We start from the raw sequence: 14,530 nt of genomic DNA, 5'->3' as shown, positions 1-14,530 counted from the left end.
TACATCAATGAACTGTGATTTCTTATGCATGTGGCTTCCCAATGTAAGCTCTCCCTCTTCCAACTTAGGTCTCATGCCATTTAATTTTAGAGTGTTCCTTAAGGCTTAGAGTTTAAATTCCTAGCTTATGGGCACATAGCTGTTGAATAAGAGGTAGAATTTGAACCCAAATCTTTCAGACTTCAAATATAACACTCTACCCACTATACCACATTGCCTTTCAATTGTCATGATTTATGTTCATAAAAATGTAACTTATTTCTTTAAAAAATATTGGTTAAAAACTTGAATTTATTGAACATTTAATTGATTACAATACAACTGTTCAAGAGGATCCTTCACCAGAAAATTCCTTAGTTAATTCAGAAGTAGAACATTTAGAAAAAGCTCAATTATCATTTACATAGAGCAAAAACTTCCCTCATTCACATTTCTGTATTTCCTAGTTATTTTCTTGGTTGACTTTACTTTTACTCATTCTATTCTCCAACCTATCTCTATCCTAAGCCCACATTTCCTAGCCTTTCCCTAATTTCTATTTTTGCTTTCTGGCCCCATTCAATTTTTGTCACCCCAGGGCCCTTCTCTTGCTCTTACCCACCCTCTTTCAGTATGATTCACAGGTATGCAATGGAAAAGACAAATGGTCCTGGAGAGCATGGCTGAGATATGCTATTCACAGTGGCAAGTGAAACAGATCTAGTAATACATAAAAATCAAGGATAGATGGTGGAGAGAAGCCAGAAAGTTGCCTGAACTCTCCCAATTTTTCCTTACACACAACAATAAATCAAGTCTCTAAATGGATTCTGGAGCTACAGAGCCTACAAAAAGATGAAGAGAAACAGTCTTCCAGCTTAAGATAATTTAGAAGGACTTCAGGAAAGGTTTGTCTCACTTAGGTAAAAGGGGAACATGGTACATGTATAGGGTGTCTGGGCAAGCCAATGGGAAGCTCTTAGCCACAACACAGATCAGCAACTGAGGCCCATCAGTCCTGGCTCAGCAGGTCAATGGCACAGCAGGCCAGTTGTTAGGTCACTCTCCAGCCCCATCACAGAAGGTAAATTGTCAGCTGCAGAACCACCCACAAGACAGGCATTACTAAACTGGGCCACTGCAGTGTAGAGAGCAAGCCTAGAGCAGTAAGGAATCTGGGAGCCCCAGAGGCCTCAGAGCAGAAAGCCAGTGAATATGCTACTGGACCCCCCAGCACAAGAAGCTTGGAATAGTGCCCTCTTTGCTCCAGAAGCAGAGCTCAACTTTAAAAGTCACAAAATAGGCTAAAATATGAATAAGAAACAGAAAAGAACCCTCATCATAGAGAGCTACTATGGGGACAGGGAAGACCAAAACATAAACTTGGAAGAGGACGATACTGTCAAAATGCCTACATGTGAAGACCAAAGGGGAAGATGAATTGGTCTCAAGACCAAAAAGTGTTCTAGGAAGAGCTCAAAAAGGATTTTAAAAAAATCAAATAAGAGAGGCAGGAGGAAAAAATGGGAAAAGAAATGAGAGAAATTATGAAAAAATAAGAGAATTATGAAAAAAGTCAGTATCTTGGAAGAGAAAGCATAAAAAATAACCAAAGAAAACAATTCCTTAAAAAATACAATTGGCCAAAAGGGAAAAAATCCACTGAAGAAAACAACTCCTTAAAAAGTAGAATTTTCCAAATGGAAAAGGAGGTGCAAAAGATTACTGAATAAAATAATTCCTTAAAAATTACAATTGGGCAGCTGGAAGCTAACGACTCTATGAAATACCAGGAATCAGTCAAAAGAATTAAAAGAATGAAAAAAGAGAAGAAAATGTGAACTACCTCATCAGGAAAAAAAATGACCTGAAAAATAGACTTAGGAGAGACAATTTAAGCATTATTGGACTACCTAAAAGTCATGATAAAAAAAAAATAGCCTGGATAGCACATTTCAGGAAATTATCAAGAACTTCCCATATATCCTAGGACCAGAGGGTAAAATAGTCATTGAAAGAATCTACCAATTGCCTCCTGAAAGAGATGCCAAAATGAAAATTGGGGACCAAATTGGTAGCCAAATTCCAGAATTATCAAGTGAAGCAGAAAATACTTCAAGCAGTCAGAAACAATTTAAATATCATGGAGCCACAGTCAGGATTATATAGGACCTGGCAACTTCAATATTAAAGGATCAGAGGGCTTAGAATATGATATTCTAGAAGGCAAAGGAGCTTGGATTGCAAGTAAGCATCAACTACCCAGCAAAATTGATCACAATCTTTCTGGGGAAAAGATGGATATTCAGTGAAATAGGGGAATTTCAAACTTTCCTGATAAAAAGACCAGAACTAAACAGAAAATTCAGTCTTTAAAAACAGGAAAAAAAACTCATATTTTTCAATAAGGTTAAACTGTTTACATCCCTTTACAGGAAGATAATACTTATAACTTGAGAATTGTATCTCTATTATGGCAGATAGAAGGAATGTACATAGAGGGTGTGGGTATAAGTTGACTTTGATTTGATGATATTAAAAAAATAAGGGTTTTAAAAAAGGATTATACTGGGAGAAAAGGAATGGGGAGGTGGAATGGGATAAGTTAAATCACATGAAGAGGCACAAAAGACCTATTACTGTAGAGGGAAAGAAGGGAAGGGTGAGCATTGCTTGAACCTTACTCTCATTGAATTTGGCTAAAAGAGGAAATAACATACACAGTCATTTGGATAAAGAAGTTTGTCTTACCTTTTGGGTAGTAGAAGGATAAGGGAAAATAAGGGGGTGCTGATAGAAGGGACAGCAGAAGTAAAAGGGAAAGTTGAACAGAAAAGGGAGGAGAATGATAAAAGGGAGGGCAGATTGAGGGAGGCAGTGTTCAGAAGCAAAACACTGATGAGGAAGAACAGAGTGAAAGGAGAGAGAAAAGTATAAACAAGGGAGAAAATAGGATGGAGGGAAATACACAGTTACTAATCATAACTGTGAATGTGAATAGGATGAATTCTTCCATAAAATGGAAGCTTATAGCAGAGTGGATTAAAAACCAGAAACCAGAACAATATGTTGTTTACAAGAAACACATTTGAAGCAGAGAGATAAACACAGAGCAGATGCAGAATATATTATGCTTCAACTGAAGAAGAAGAAGGAGAAGGAAAGAAGAAGGAAGCAGCAGCAGCAAGGATGGCAGTACTGATCTCAGACAAAGAAAAAATAGATTTTATTAAAAGAGATAAGGAAGGAAACCAAATCTTGTTAAAAGGTACCATAGTGGGGCAGCTAGATGGCAGAGTGGATAGAGCACCGGCCCTCGAGTCAGGAGTACCTGAGTTCAAATCCGGCCTCAGACACTTAACTAGCTGTGTGACCCTGGGCAAGTCACTTAATCCCCATTGCCTCACTAAAAAAAAAAAAAAAAAAAAAAAAGTACCATAGATAATGAAGTAATATCAATACTAAACATATATACAGAAAGTAGTATAGCATCCACATTCTTTTTTTTTTTTTTTGTGGGGCAATGAGGGTTAAGTGACTTGCCCAGGGTCACACAGCTAGTAAGTGTCAAGTGTCTGAGGCTGGACTTGAACTCGGGTCCTCCTGAATCCAGGGCCAGTGCTCTAACCACTGTGCCACCTAGCTGCCCCCAAGCATCTACATTCTTAGAGAAGTTGCAAGAGGAAATAGATAGCAAAACCATACTAGTAGGAAATTTCAATCCCTCCTCTCAGAAATAGTTAATCTAACCACAAAATAAGTAAGACAGAAAGTAAGAAGATAAATATAATTTTAGAAGAGTTAGATATGGTAGACCTCTGGAGAAAATGGAATGGGGATAGAAAGGAATATACCTTTTTCTCAGCAGTACATGACACCTACACAAAAACTGACTATCTATTAAGGCACAAAAACCTCACAGTCAAATGCAGAAAGGCATAAATAGTAAATGCATCCTTTTAAGTCATGATGCAATAAAAATTTCCTATAATAAAGGGCCATGGAAAGATAAAACTTAATTGGAAACTAAATAATCTCATCCTAAAGGGTGAGTGGGTCAAACTACAAATCATAGAAACAATAATGTCATCAAAGAGAATGACAATAATCAGACAACATACCAAAACTTAAGGGATGCAATCAAAGCAGTTCTTAGGGGAAATTTTATAGCTCTAAATGCTTACATGAATAAAATAGAGAAATCAGAGATCAATGAATTGGGCATGCAAATAAAAAAGCTAGAAAAAGAACAAAATTAAACATTTCTAGTTGAATACCAAATTAGAAATTCTGAAAATCAAAGGAGAGATTAGTAAAATTGAAAATAAAAAACTATAGAATTAATAAAAGTAAGTGCTGATTTTATGAAAAAACAACAACAAAATAGATCAATCTTTTATTAATTTGTTAAAATAAAGAAGAAAACCAAATTACAAGTATGAAAAATGAAAGGGGTGAATTCACCACCAATGAAGAGGAAATTAGAGCAATAATTAGGAGCTACTTTGTCCAATTATATGCTAATAAATTTGACAATCTAAATTAAATGGATAAATATTTACAAATATAAATCACCCAGATTAACAGAAGAAGAGGAAATATTTGAATAGCTCTATTTCAAAAAAAAGAAATTGCACATCATCAAGGAACTTCCTAAGAAAAAAAATCTCCATGGCCAGATGGATTTCCAAGTGAATTTTACCAAACATTTAAAGAACAATGAATTGCTATACATTATGAACTATTTGGAAAAACAGGCAAAGAAGAAGTTCTACCAAATTCCTTTTATGATACAAACATGGTGTTCATACCTAAACCAGGAAGAGTCAAAACAGAGAAAGAAAAGTATAAACCAGTTTCCCTAATGAATATTGATGCAAAAAATTTAAATAAAATATTAGCAAAGAGATTACAACAATTTATCACCAGGATAATACACTATGACCCAGTAGGATTTATACCAATAATGGAATGGTTTAGTATTAGGAAAACTATCAGCATAATTGACTACATCAATAACAAACCTAAGCAAAATCATATGATTGTCTCAATAGATGCAGAAAAAATTTTTGACAAAATACAGCACCCATTCCTATTAAAAAACTAGAGTGCATAGGAATAAAGGGAGCTTTCCTTAAAATGATAAGCAGTATCTGTCTAAAACCATCAATAAGGCATTATATTTAATGGGGACAAATTAGAAGCATTCCCAATAAGATCAGGAATGAAATAGAGAAGTCCATTATCACTATTATTATTCTATTTTGTAGTAGAAATGTTAGCCTTAGCAATAAGAGAATAAAAAGAAATTAAAGGAATTAGAACAGGCAAGGAGGAAACAAAGCTATCACACTTTGCAAATAATATGATGGCATACTTAGAGAATGCTAGAGAATCAGCTAATAAACTACTTGAAACAATCATCAGCATTTCCATATATGACCAACAGCCTAGCAGCAAGAGATAGAAAGAGAAATTTCATTTAAAATAACTGTAGACAATATAAAATATTTGGGTTTCTACCTGCCAAGGCAAACCCAAGAACTATATGAACACAATTTAAAAACACTTCATGAAAATAAAATCAGATCTAAATAATTGGAAAAATAATAATTATTCATGGATAGGCCAAGCTAATATAATAAAAATGACAATTCTACCTAAGATAATTTACTTATTTGGTACCATATCAATCAAACTACCCAAAAATTATTTTATAAAGTTAGAAAAAAGTAACAAAATTTATTTTGAAAGATAAAAGGTCAAGAATTTCAAGGGAAATAATGAAAAAAAATGCACAGGAAGGTGGCCTAGCTGTATCAAATCCCAAACTATATTATAATGTGGCAGTCTTCAAAACTCTTTGGTACTGGCTAAGAAATGGAGTGGTGGATTAGTGGGATAGGTTAGACCCATGAAACAGAATTGTAAATGACTTATAGTAATTCATTGTTTGATAAACACAAAGACTCCAGCTTTTGGGATGAGAACTGAGTATTTGACAAAAACTGCTAGGAAAACCGAAAAATCATATGGCAGAAACTAGGCATAGGCCAACATTTTACACCGTATACCAAAATAAGGTAAAAACAAGTACATGATTTAGACATAAAGGGAAATACCATAGACAAATTAGGAGAGGAAGGAATAGTTTACCTATCAAATATATGGAGAAAGGAAGAATTTATGACCAAACAAGAAATAAAGAATATTATGAAATGTAAGATAGATAATTTTGATTACATAAAATTAAAAAGTTTTTGTATAAACAAAGCCAATGTAGCCAAGATTACAAGGAAAGCAGAAATATGGGAAACAATTTTTATAGTAGTGTTTTTGATAAAGGCTTCATTCCTAAAATATATAGAGAACTGAATCAAATTTATAAGAACACGAGTCATTCCCTGGTTGAGAAATGGTCAAAGGATATGAACAGTTTTCAAATGAAGATGAAGAAATTAAAACTATAGTCATATGAAAAAAAATTTAAATCACTACTGAATAGAGAAATCCAAATTAAAACAACTCTGAGGTACCACCTCAGCTATCAGATTGGCTAATATGACAAGAAAAGAGGAAAATTTTAATATTGGTAAAGATATGAGAAGAGTGGGACACTAATGCCTTGTCGGTGGAGTTATAAACTGATCCAACCATTCTGGAGAGGAATTTGGACTAAGCTCAAAGGGCTATAAAACTGTGCATACCTTTTGACCCAGTAATCCTACTACTAGGTTCATATCTCAAAGAGATCATAAAAAAGGAAAAAGGAACCACATGTACAAAAATATTTATAGCAGCTCTTTTTGTGGGGGCAAAGAATTGGAATTAAGGGGATGCCTATCATTTGGGGAATGGCTGAAGAAGTTGTGGTATATGAATGTAATGGAATACTATTGGGATGTAAGAAATGATGAACAGAGGGATTGCAGAAAAACCTGGAAAGACTTGCATGAACTGATGCTGTGAAGTAAGCAGAATCAGAACATTATACACAGTAACAGCAACATTGTGATGATCAGCTGTGATAGATTTAGCTCTTCTCAGCAATACAATGATCCAAGACAATTCACTAAGACTTGTGATGGGAAATGCTACACACATCCAGAAAAAAAGAACTGTGGGTTCTGAATGCAGATTGAAGCATATACTTTTCACTATTTTTTGGTTTTGTTTTTTCCTTTTTACTTTCTTGAGGTTTCCCCTTTTGTTCTGATTCTACTTTCCCAACATGACTAATATGGAAATATGTTCAACATAACTGTACTGTATAACTTTTTTTTAAAAAGTACAAATTAAATAGGAAAACAAAAGCAAGGCTGGAGCAAGAAGTGAATAACAGACTGAAAAACTGAACTATTTATATTTCTCCTAATCCCTGGCAACCAAATATGTTGTATTCTACTGTAAAGGATTTTTCACATTCATGCCACTTGTAAATCCATCTACTCAAGAATCTGGCCAGGTGGATCCAAGATAGGTACAGTTATGCAGATTTCAAAGCATCATCAGATCAGATACATTTTTTTCCATCAATGATAGAGTCAAGAATAACATAACTTTTTCAAGTTTGCAGAATTATATGGTATCCAATTTCTATACCATTGCCTTAATCAGGTACCTTTCATATTAGACATAACCTACAGATGGTTTTTCTGGCTGGTTTTGTTAAATTTAGTGGAATCTCCTCCCTCTCCCCCAACCTGTATTTTACTGACTTTGTCATCACTATAATAAAGATACATATGTTATTAACAACAAAGGCTATCATATGTCATGGTAAAAAAATTTTAGAATGTTTTTTAGAGCAGCAAGAGTATATGTTATTATCCTATAACAGTGTTGATTACTTTAGGTATATGACGGGCTATTAGTTAGAAAATAAAAAATATATAAAATGAGAAAGTACTTCATGAGCTAGATTTAGATTCCCCATTGCTGGAATGTCTTATTAAATAGCTTTGAATTCATTTTTCATGTTCTGAATGTCAATGTGATTTGATAAAAAATTTAAATAAAGAATAAGCTAGTATACAATTTAATAATTAACAGGCAACATTAAATCACAGTACTAGTCTATGCCTTTAAAATAATATTGGTGTTGCAGGTACATTTTTTTACAGTTAAAGTACTGTGTTGATAACCAACATTGATTTAAAATTTTTGACATTATAGAAGCAGAAAACATAAGAGACTGAAATTTTAGATGTGGAAATACTGCTGAGACAGCATTAACAGTGAATTGAATTAACATTAAGTAGTGTTCAGTGAGAGAGGATGTGCATATGTAGACTTTATAGAAAATCAAAAAAGAGATACTTTTATTCAGAATGTCAACAAACATTACTTTTGTATCTAAAATATAGTTTGCTATAATCTCTATCAGAAAATGAAAGACATCCAGTATTCTTCCATTGTTTTTAAGTACTATATCGCATTTTTTCTATAAATAGTTTATAGAATTTGTTAACAAGTATTAACCAAATTTATTCAGAAAAATTGTTCGTTTCCATTGATATGAGAAAAAATTTGAAAGTAAAAAAAACCCCAAACATTTGATGCAAATAGTGAAGACATGATGATGAAATCCAGGGCTGCTATTTATTGTATTTTACTAAAATTTTTCATTAAGCATTCTCTCAATCACTATTTCAAATTAAGGTCAGTAGTATTAGTAGATTAAACTCTTTTATCTATTCCTTTTATTTCAAACTATTATTTTCTACCCCCTTTATCTTGCCTGCCACTGATGAATTCTTTATACCAATCCACTCTTTATTTTCAGAAATCATTTATTTTTTATAGACATAACATTCTTTAGAAAGAAGTTAAAGTGTAATAGTTTATCGACATAAAGTAATATATTAGAAACCAAAATGATATTGATAGACTGGAGAAAAAGACTTTTGTGTGTATCAGAGTCTGCAAGGAATTACAAGATCATAGTGTGAAAGCAGGGTAGTTAAATTGGATATAAAACGAAAGAACTCTGACAAGTCAAAGAAAGATTGCTTTCTTTTCTGATGTACAATCCACTGAAAATTAGTGGATGTTAGTCCTTAAGTAGCTAACGGTGAACCCCAGGTACCATCTTCCCTGAAGCACAAAAATAGGAAGTCTAAGAAACTTGTAAAAGATATCCTCAGGGATTCCTCCCTTTTTTCACTATGATCCCTTTAATCCTTGAATTGTCAAACCACATGGAAAATAATAGGGCTTCATCGTTTTAAGACTTAAATAGTATTGTGTTTAAAAGAAAATTTGAGGTCTTTCCATATCCTAGATAAGAGTAGAATGTTTTCAGTTCTGTAAAAATAAGTCCAAACAAGAAATAAGTTTGTGTTTCCTTTTTGATATAATATCATCTCTGACTAAGCAGGCTGCACTCAATTAAAAAAAAAGAAATTACAGCCAATATTTTATTTTCCCTTTTGGAAACAGATGATTCAACGAGAAGCAGATGTAAAAAATAAGGTAACTGCTGTGGCGTTGACAGACTCTGTTCACAATGTGTGGCATCAAGAAGCTGGCAAAACTATTCGGGAATGGATGAGAGAGGTGAGACTGAATTTTCTTAAGTGCTGAGATGAATTGGGTAGGTGTGAGTCTTTCCATCTTGAGCCCCTACCTCCTACCACCCTCCCTGCAGCCTCTATTACTATGGACAGAATATTCAGGCTTTAGAGGAAACAGAAAAGCACAGATATGATTGAAATAATCACAGAACACCTTATTTTGAAGGACAAGCAGTTTTTCAAAAGCCCATTTGTTTTTCTTCTCTTTATAAAATTATGCATGCATATAAAAAGAACCAGAACTACAGTTGAAGAAGGTCTCACTGTTAGATTTTTTTTAACCCCTGATGTTTAATTTTGGCACCAGCTGTTAAGCATAGTGCCATTTAATTGCAAGGAAGAGGCTTAATGTAAGCTCCATCTCATCTCTTTCTTCCTGAAAAGGAGGTCAATGTATGCCACTCCTAAATGGATTGGCTGGCTACTGCCAGTAGGGGGAGAAGATGTAATAAGCAGGAATGGGTATAAGCCAGACCCCAGAGCTCAGAAGAACACAGGGACTGGCCATGGTCCAGCCTCTGGCTAAGAAAGCTTTTTTTTTCACTGTTTCTAAGGGTAAATGAACCTGAAAACTAGTTTGAACTCATTGAACAGGCTCCTGTTTTCTTTTCTCAACTTTCATCCCATTATTTCCCTTTATACAATTACAGGTATCTGACTGAAAAAAAAATACGTTTTCTTAATTTGTGTTTACTTTTTTTGGAGATCACACCTAATTGGCATGTCCTATTCACACCCTCAACTATTTTTCCATTAAGTCATCTGCATCTTTAATCACTTGATATTCCTGGATTTCCTCCAGTTTGCTTACATTCTGATAATAAGGCAACCAATACTTTCTTCAGCCAGTCCTTGGCCATGAGAAATGTATACTGTAAAGGAGTATGCCATTTATGTTGTGCTGTGAGGACCAAAGAGATAACAAATAGAGATATCTTTTAGTTCTTAAAAAGAATCTGCCATAGAATTCCTTAGTGTCAGCAAATTATTACAGTAATTATTAATATTATTATTATTTTACATCAGAAATCAATCTTACTCTTAAGCAAATAAACTTATGGTATAATATTTTTTCTACTTTCCTCCTACACTGCAAATGATATCATTTTCTCCCTACTCTAACATCCAGGTGTCTTTCAGCATTATTGTTTTTTTGTGTCCTCTGCCATTGAGTAGCTGTATTCCTAATTGATTTTTCCCTGGATTTTTTTTTCAAAAGATCTTTTTGTTTGTTTGTTTGGGTATGTGTACCCAATCATTGTACCTTTCCCAATATAGTTTCAGTAGTGAAGTTAATACCACCCCCTTCCCCACTGATGACAGATGATATAAAATCTCATATACCTAATAGCTTTTCAAGTTCCCCAAACATGGAAGGTCACTTTTATCTATCTCTGTATTTAGACTTCTCATTCCAAGTAACAAATCTTATATCAAAAGCAGTTTGAATGAATACTTTGATTATTATTTACGACAATCAAATATTCCATTCACATTTCAGAATGTTACCCTGAATTCCTTCATTTGATATACTGAAAGAGTTTATGACTGAATTTGCCATATTTAATCTGTGCTCCCACCAATATTTTCCCAAATATAACTATATTTTTAATTGATAAAAACCTCAGTTCTTATGTAGGTCCCCTCCTTTTCCCCTTCACCCTTCCTCCCACTACATAAAAATAGGAAAGAAATAGTTTGTGTTTTCTCCTTGTCTCATCTTTGTATCCTCAGATCATTTGGTTGTATTAGACCTTATTTTGCCACTAGTTCACTATAATCATCAACAAATATAAAATGATCACATAGGTGATAAGGAGGATATAAAATATAATCCCAGGCAAATCACTGTTTCTCTCTGAGCTTTGATTTCCTAGTTTACCTGTCTTCCAAGGTGCTTCTCAAGACCAAATGAGATGAGAAATATGAACCATTTAAATACATATAAGTCTCTATACAAATGTAATGTATTATTGTTATTATAACATATTCAGATCTCCTTAGGATGAGTTCACTCTATACCAGTGCAGGTCATTAGCCATCTGTACGATCTCATTCTACAGGATTTTCATCTACCTCCTTCCTCTTTTGGTATTTTATCCTGATGTTTTAATTATTTTTTTATTTCATAGACAAGACTTTTTATATGAAAAAAATAATCATAACAGCTAGCATTTATGTAGTTTTAAGGTTTGCAAAGTGCTTTACACAGGTTATCTCATTTGAAACACTTGTCCAATTACTTTATTTTACTATATGACTAATTCATCTTTTTTTTCCTGGCAATATATGTCCCAAAGTATGCCTTTTCTACTTCTTGCAGGCAAGGTATTGTTGGTCATGTAATACAGCCCAAGCATGCCTATCACAGGGCTTTCTATATTCCTTTATGTTACAGAGATTGTGTTGTTACTTGATTTATAACCATATAGCATCACCAGAAGAATATGGATGCCAAAAAGATAACCATTTATTCAAGAGAAGGTTGAGATCATTGATTGAAAGTAACACAACTCTGAACTTAGCTCATTGTTCATCTATAGTGCCTATAAAAGACATGTGTACTGATGAACTAATTCAAGGGACTACCCATTCAACGATGTGTCATAATCTGAGTAATATCCATTCTTTAGTCACTTAGCTCTTCCTCTGAAGATTGCTAGCTTGATTTTCTTAGAGTATCCTCGGGTGTCATTGAGAAGGTGCTATAATATTACTGGTCAGTACATTAGCACATGCAACCATGAGCATCTGAGACCCTTAGGGGGTCCCATTTCTATTTGGACTTTGTACAGCACCTTCATTCATCCACTTGGCAAGCATTTATTTAATCACCTTCTTTGTGCTAGGCAAAGACAGAAATGAAGTTCTTCCTTGCCCTCAGGGAGCTTACTTTATTTTGGGGGGAAATAATATGTACCCAGATAAGTGAATCTGTATTATATAAAAAGTCATTTGTAGGAAGTGGGCTGCTAGCAACTGGCCATGGGGAGAAATAAGTAAAGGCCTAATGTAAGAGGTAGCCCTTGATCCTTGAAGGAAGATAGGGATTTTAAGGGAGCAGAATTGACAAGGGAGTGAACTCCAGGTGTGAGAGACAGGCAACCTTTGCAAAAGGCACAGAGATAGACTGTTTTATATGGGAAGTAGCAAGTAAGAAAGTGTGGCTGAAACTTAAAATGTAAAAGGAAATAATGTGTTATAATGCCAGAATGGGAGGCTGGAGCCAGATAGTAAAGGACTTCATCTATGAAAGAGAAATCTGTTTGTATTTTAATGTAGAGGCATTAGGAAGCCACTGGAGGGTAGGTGTGGGAAGAAGTACTGGAAAATGGAGAAACTTGACGCAGAGAAACTGATTTGATGCCGACTGTAAGAACCCAGGCAAGAGGTGATGAGGGCCTGAGCTAAGGTGACAGTCCTTTTCCACCAGTCAGTATAAGATGTTCTTGGCAAATGCTTTCCTGTTTTTGTTTCACTTGATATTGATAATCACTGAACTTTAATTTTATGTTTGCATGTATTTAGAAATCTTGTATGATCTAATAGATATGTGGGGTGAGGTGAGAGCCTTTAAAGGTTTATTTTGACCTGCCAAGTTTAATGCTTTTTTTGCTGTAATGAACAAATAATAAGCACAGCAGGATCTTTTATTCTCCACACCTCTCACCCAGTTGACACACAGGGTCTTATGAAGAGGATAATATGTAAAGGGCTGGCTGTTAACTGCTGTGGAAACCATTATCATAGAGATGAGAAGGTTGGCATAAGGGTCAGTAGTTACTTTTGGTTGTTACAATTTTTTTTGAAGGAGGGGAAAAGATGAGAATGAGACCTGTAATTTCATTAGTCTAGGAAACTTCCAGGTAAGGAAAGTACCCCTCTTAATGCAGATTGGCACCTTCTCTGTGCTTATGGTCTTATAGAGGGTTGCCCAAAGCACTGAGAGGTGAAGTAATTTGCCCAGAATCCTATAGCCAGAATGTTTTGGAAGAAGAGTTTGAACCCAGGTTCTACTGGCTTTGAAGTTAGCTTTCTAGCCTCTGTGCCTGTCTTTTGGTGGTCATACTCTCCATCAGTTTTCCCACTCTCTTTGTATTTTCTCCCCCTTGAAATAAATAATAAAAACTGATCTTTGAGTAACAGTAACCACTGTTCTTCATAATAACACACATAAGACCATAAAAAAGAAAATTAGTGGTTTGTCCTTCATTTGTACTCTACTCTGTCCCAAAATCCCTCACAAGTAAGGGAAGGGAATATCGAAAACCTATTTCCAGTGTTATTTTATGGTTGGAACTATAGGAAATGGAAATAGTTGGAACCCATGGGAAAGAGTTTGAGGGCTGATGAAGGAAAAGCAACTAGAAAAGAAGGCAAGCTGCCTGCCTCTCCTGGCCAGGAAGAATTCAATTCACTTCAGGTCAACAAACAGTTATTAGATTCTTCCATGTACAAATCATTATAACGTCTTCCAAGCTTTGGTTTTGTATCCCTAGAACCTCACCAACAATCTCTTACTTGCTCAATCCAGTGCTCATTTCTGTGACCATCCTCTGTATCTTTTGTCAATGTCGATCTGCCATCTCCATTTGGATATTCTCACTTCTCCTGAAGTTTGGGGTTCTGCTTTCTGCAGGTCTTCCTCCAATATGCTCCTTCTTAGCTTTTTTTGCTATCACTCCCTTCTCCAATCCAGACCTCCAGAGGAACTAAGCCACTCAGCTCTGAACTTCATTAAACTGTGTAGCTTCATCTTCACTCCCCCCCACCCATCATGTACTCCCTTCATACAGTCAATAAACATTTATTAAGTGCTTATTATGTGATAGGTGCTATGCTAGTAAATATTGGGGATACACAGAAAGTACAATCATGACTCCTGCTCACAAGGATCTCATGTTATTATGGAAAAGACAACATGAAAACAACTATGTAGGCACAAGATATAGTTGTTGTAAATGAGAGATAATATC

The 14,530-nt window shown here is 34.7% G+C and overlaps 1 protein-coding gene across 14 annotated transcripts in view; it reads left to right on the top strand.

The window, feature by feature from the left end:
• The window catches only part of FAM172A (family with sequence similarity 172 member A), a 484,252-nt gene that overhangs the window by 312,891 nt on the left and 156,831 nt on the right, over positions 1 to 14,530 (top strand). For all 14 annotated transcript variants that reach the window (XM_043968907.1, XM_043968841.1, XM_043968848.1 and 11 more), the window contains one exon: positions 9,421 to 9,537. In XM_043968907.1, coding sequence (XP_043824842.1) covers positions 9,421 to 9,537 — 117 coding nt within the window. The remainder of the gene's footprint in view (positions 1 to 9,420; positions 9,538 to 14,530) is intronic.

Source organism: Dromiciops gliroides, chromosome 1 (assembly GCF_019393635.1).
Source record: "Dromiciops gliroides isolate mDroGli1 chromosome 1, mDroGli1.pri, whole genome shotgun sequence".
In the NCBI taxonomy this organism is placed as follows: Eukaryota; Metazoa; Chordata; class Mammalia; order Microbiotheria; family Microbiotheriidae; genus Dromiciops; species Dromiciops gliroides.
Note: the sequence above shows the minus strand (reverse complement) of the source record. Positions and strands in the feature narration are given on the sequence as shown.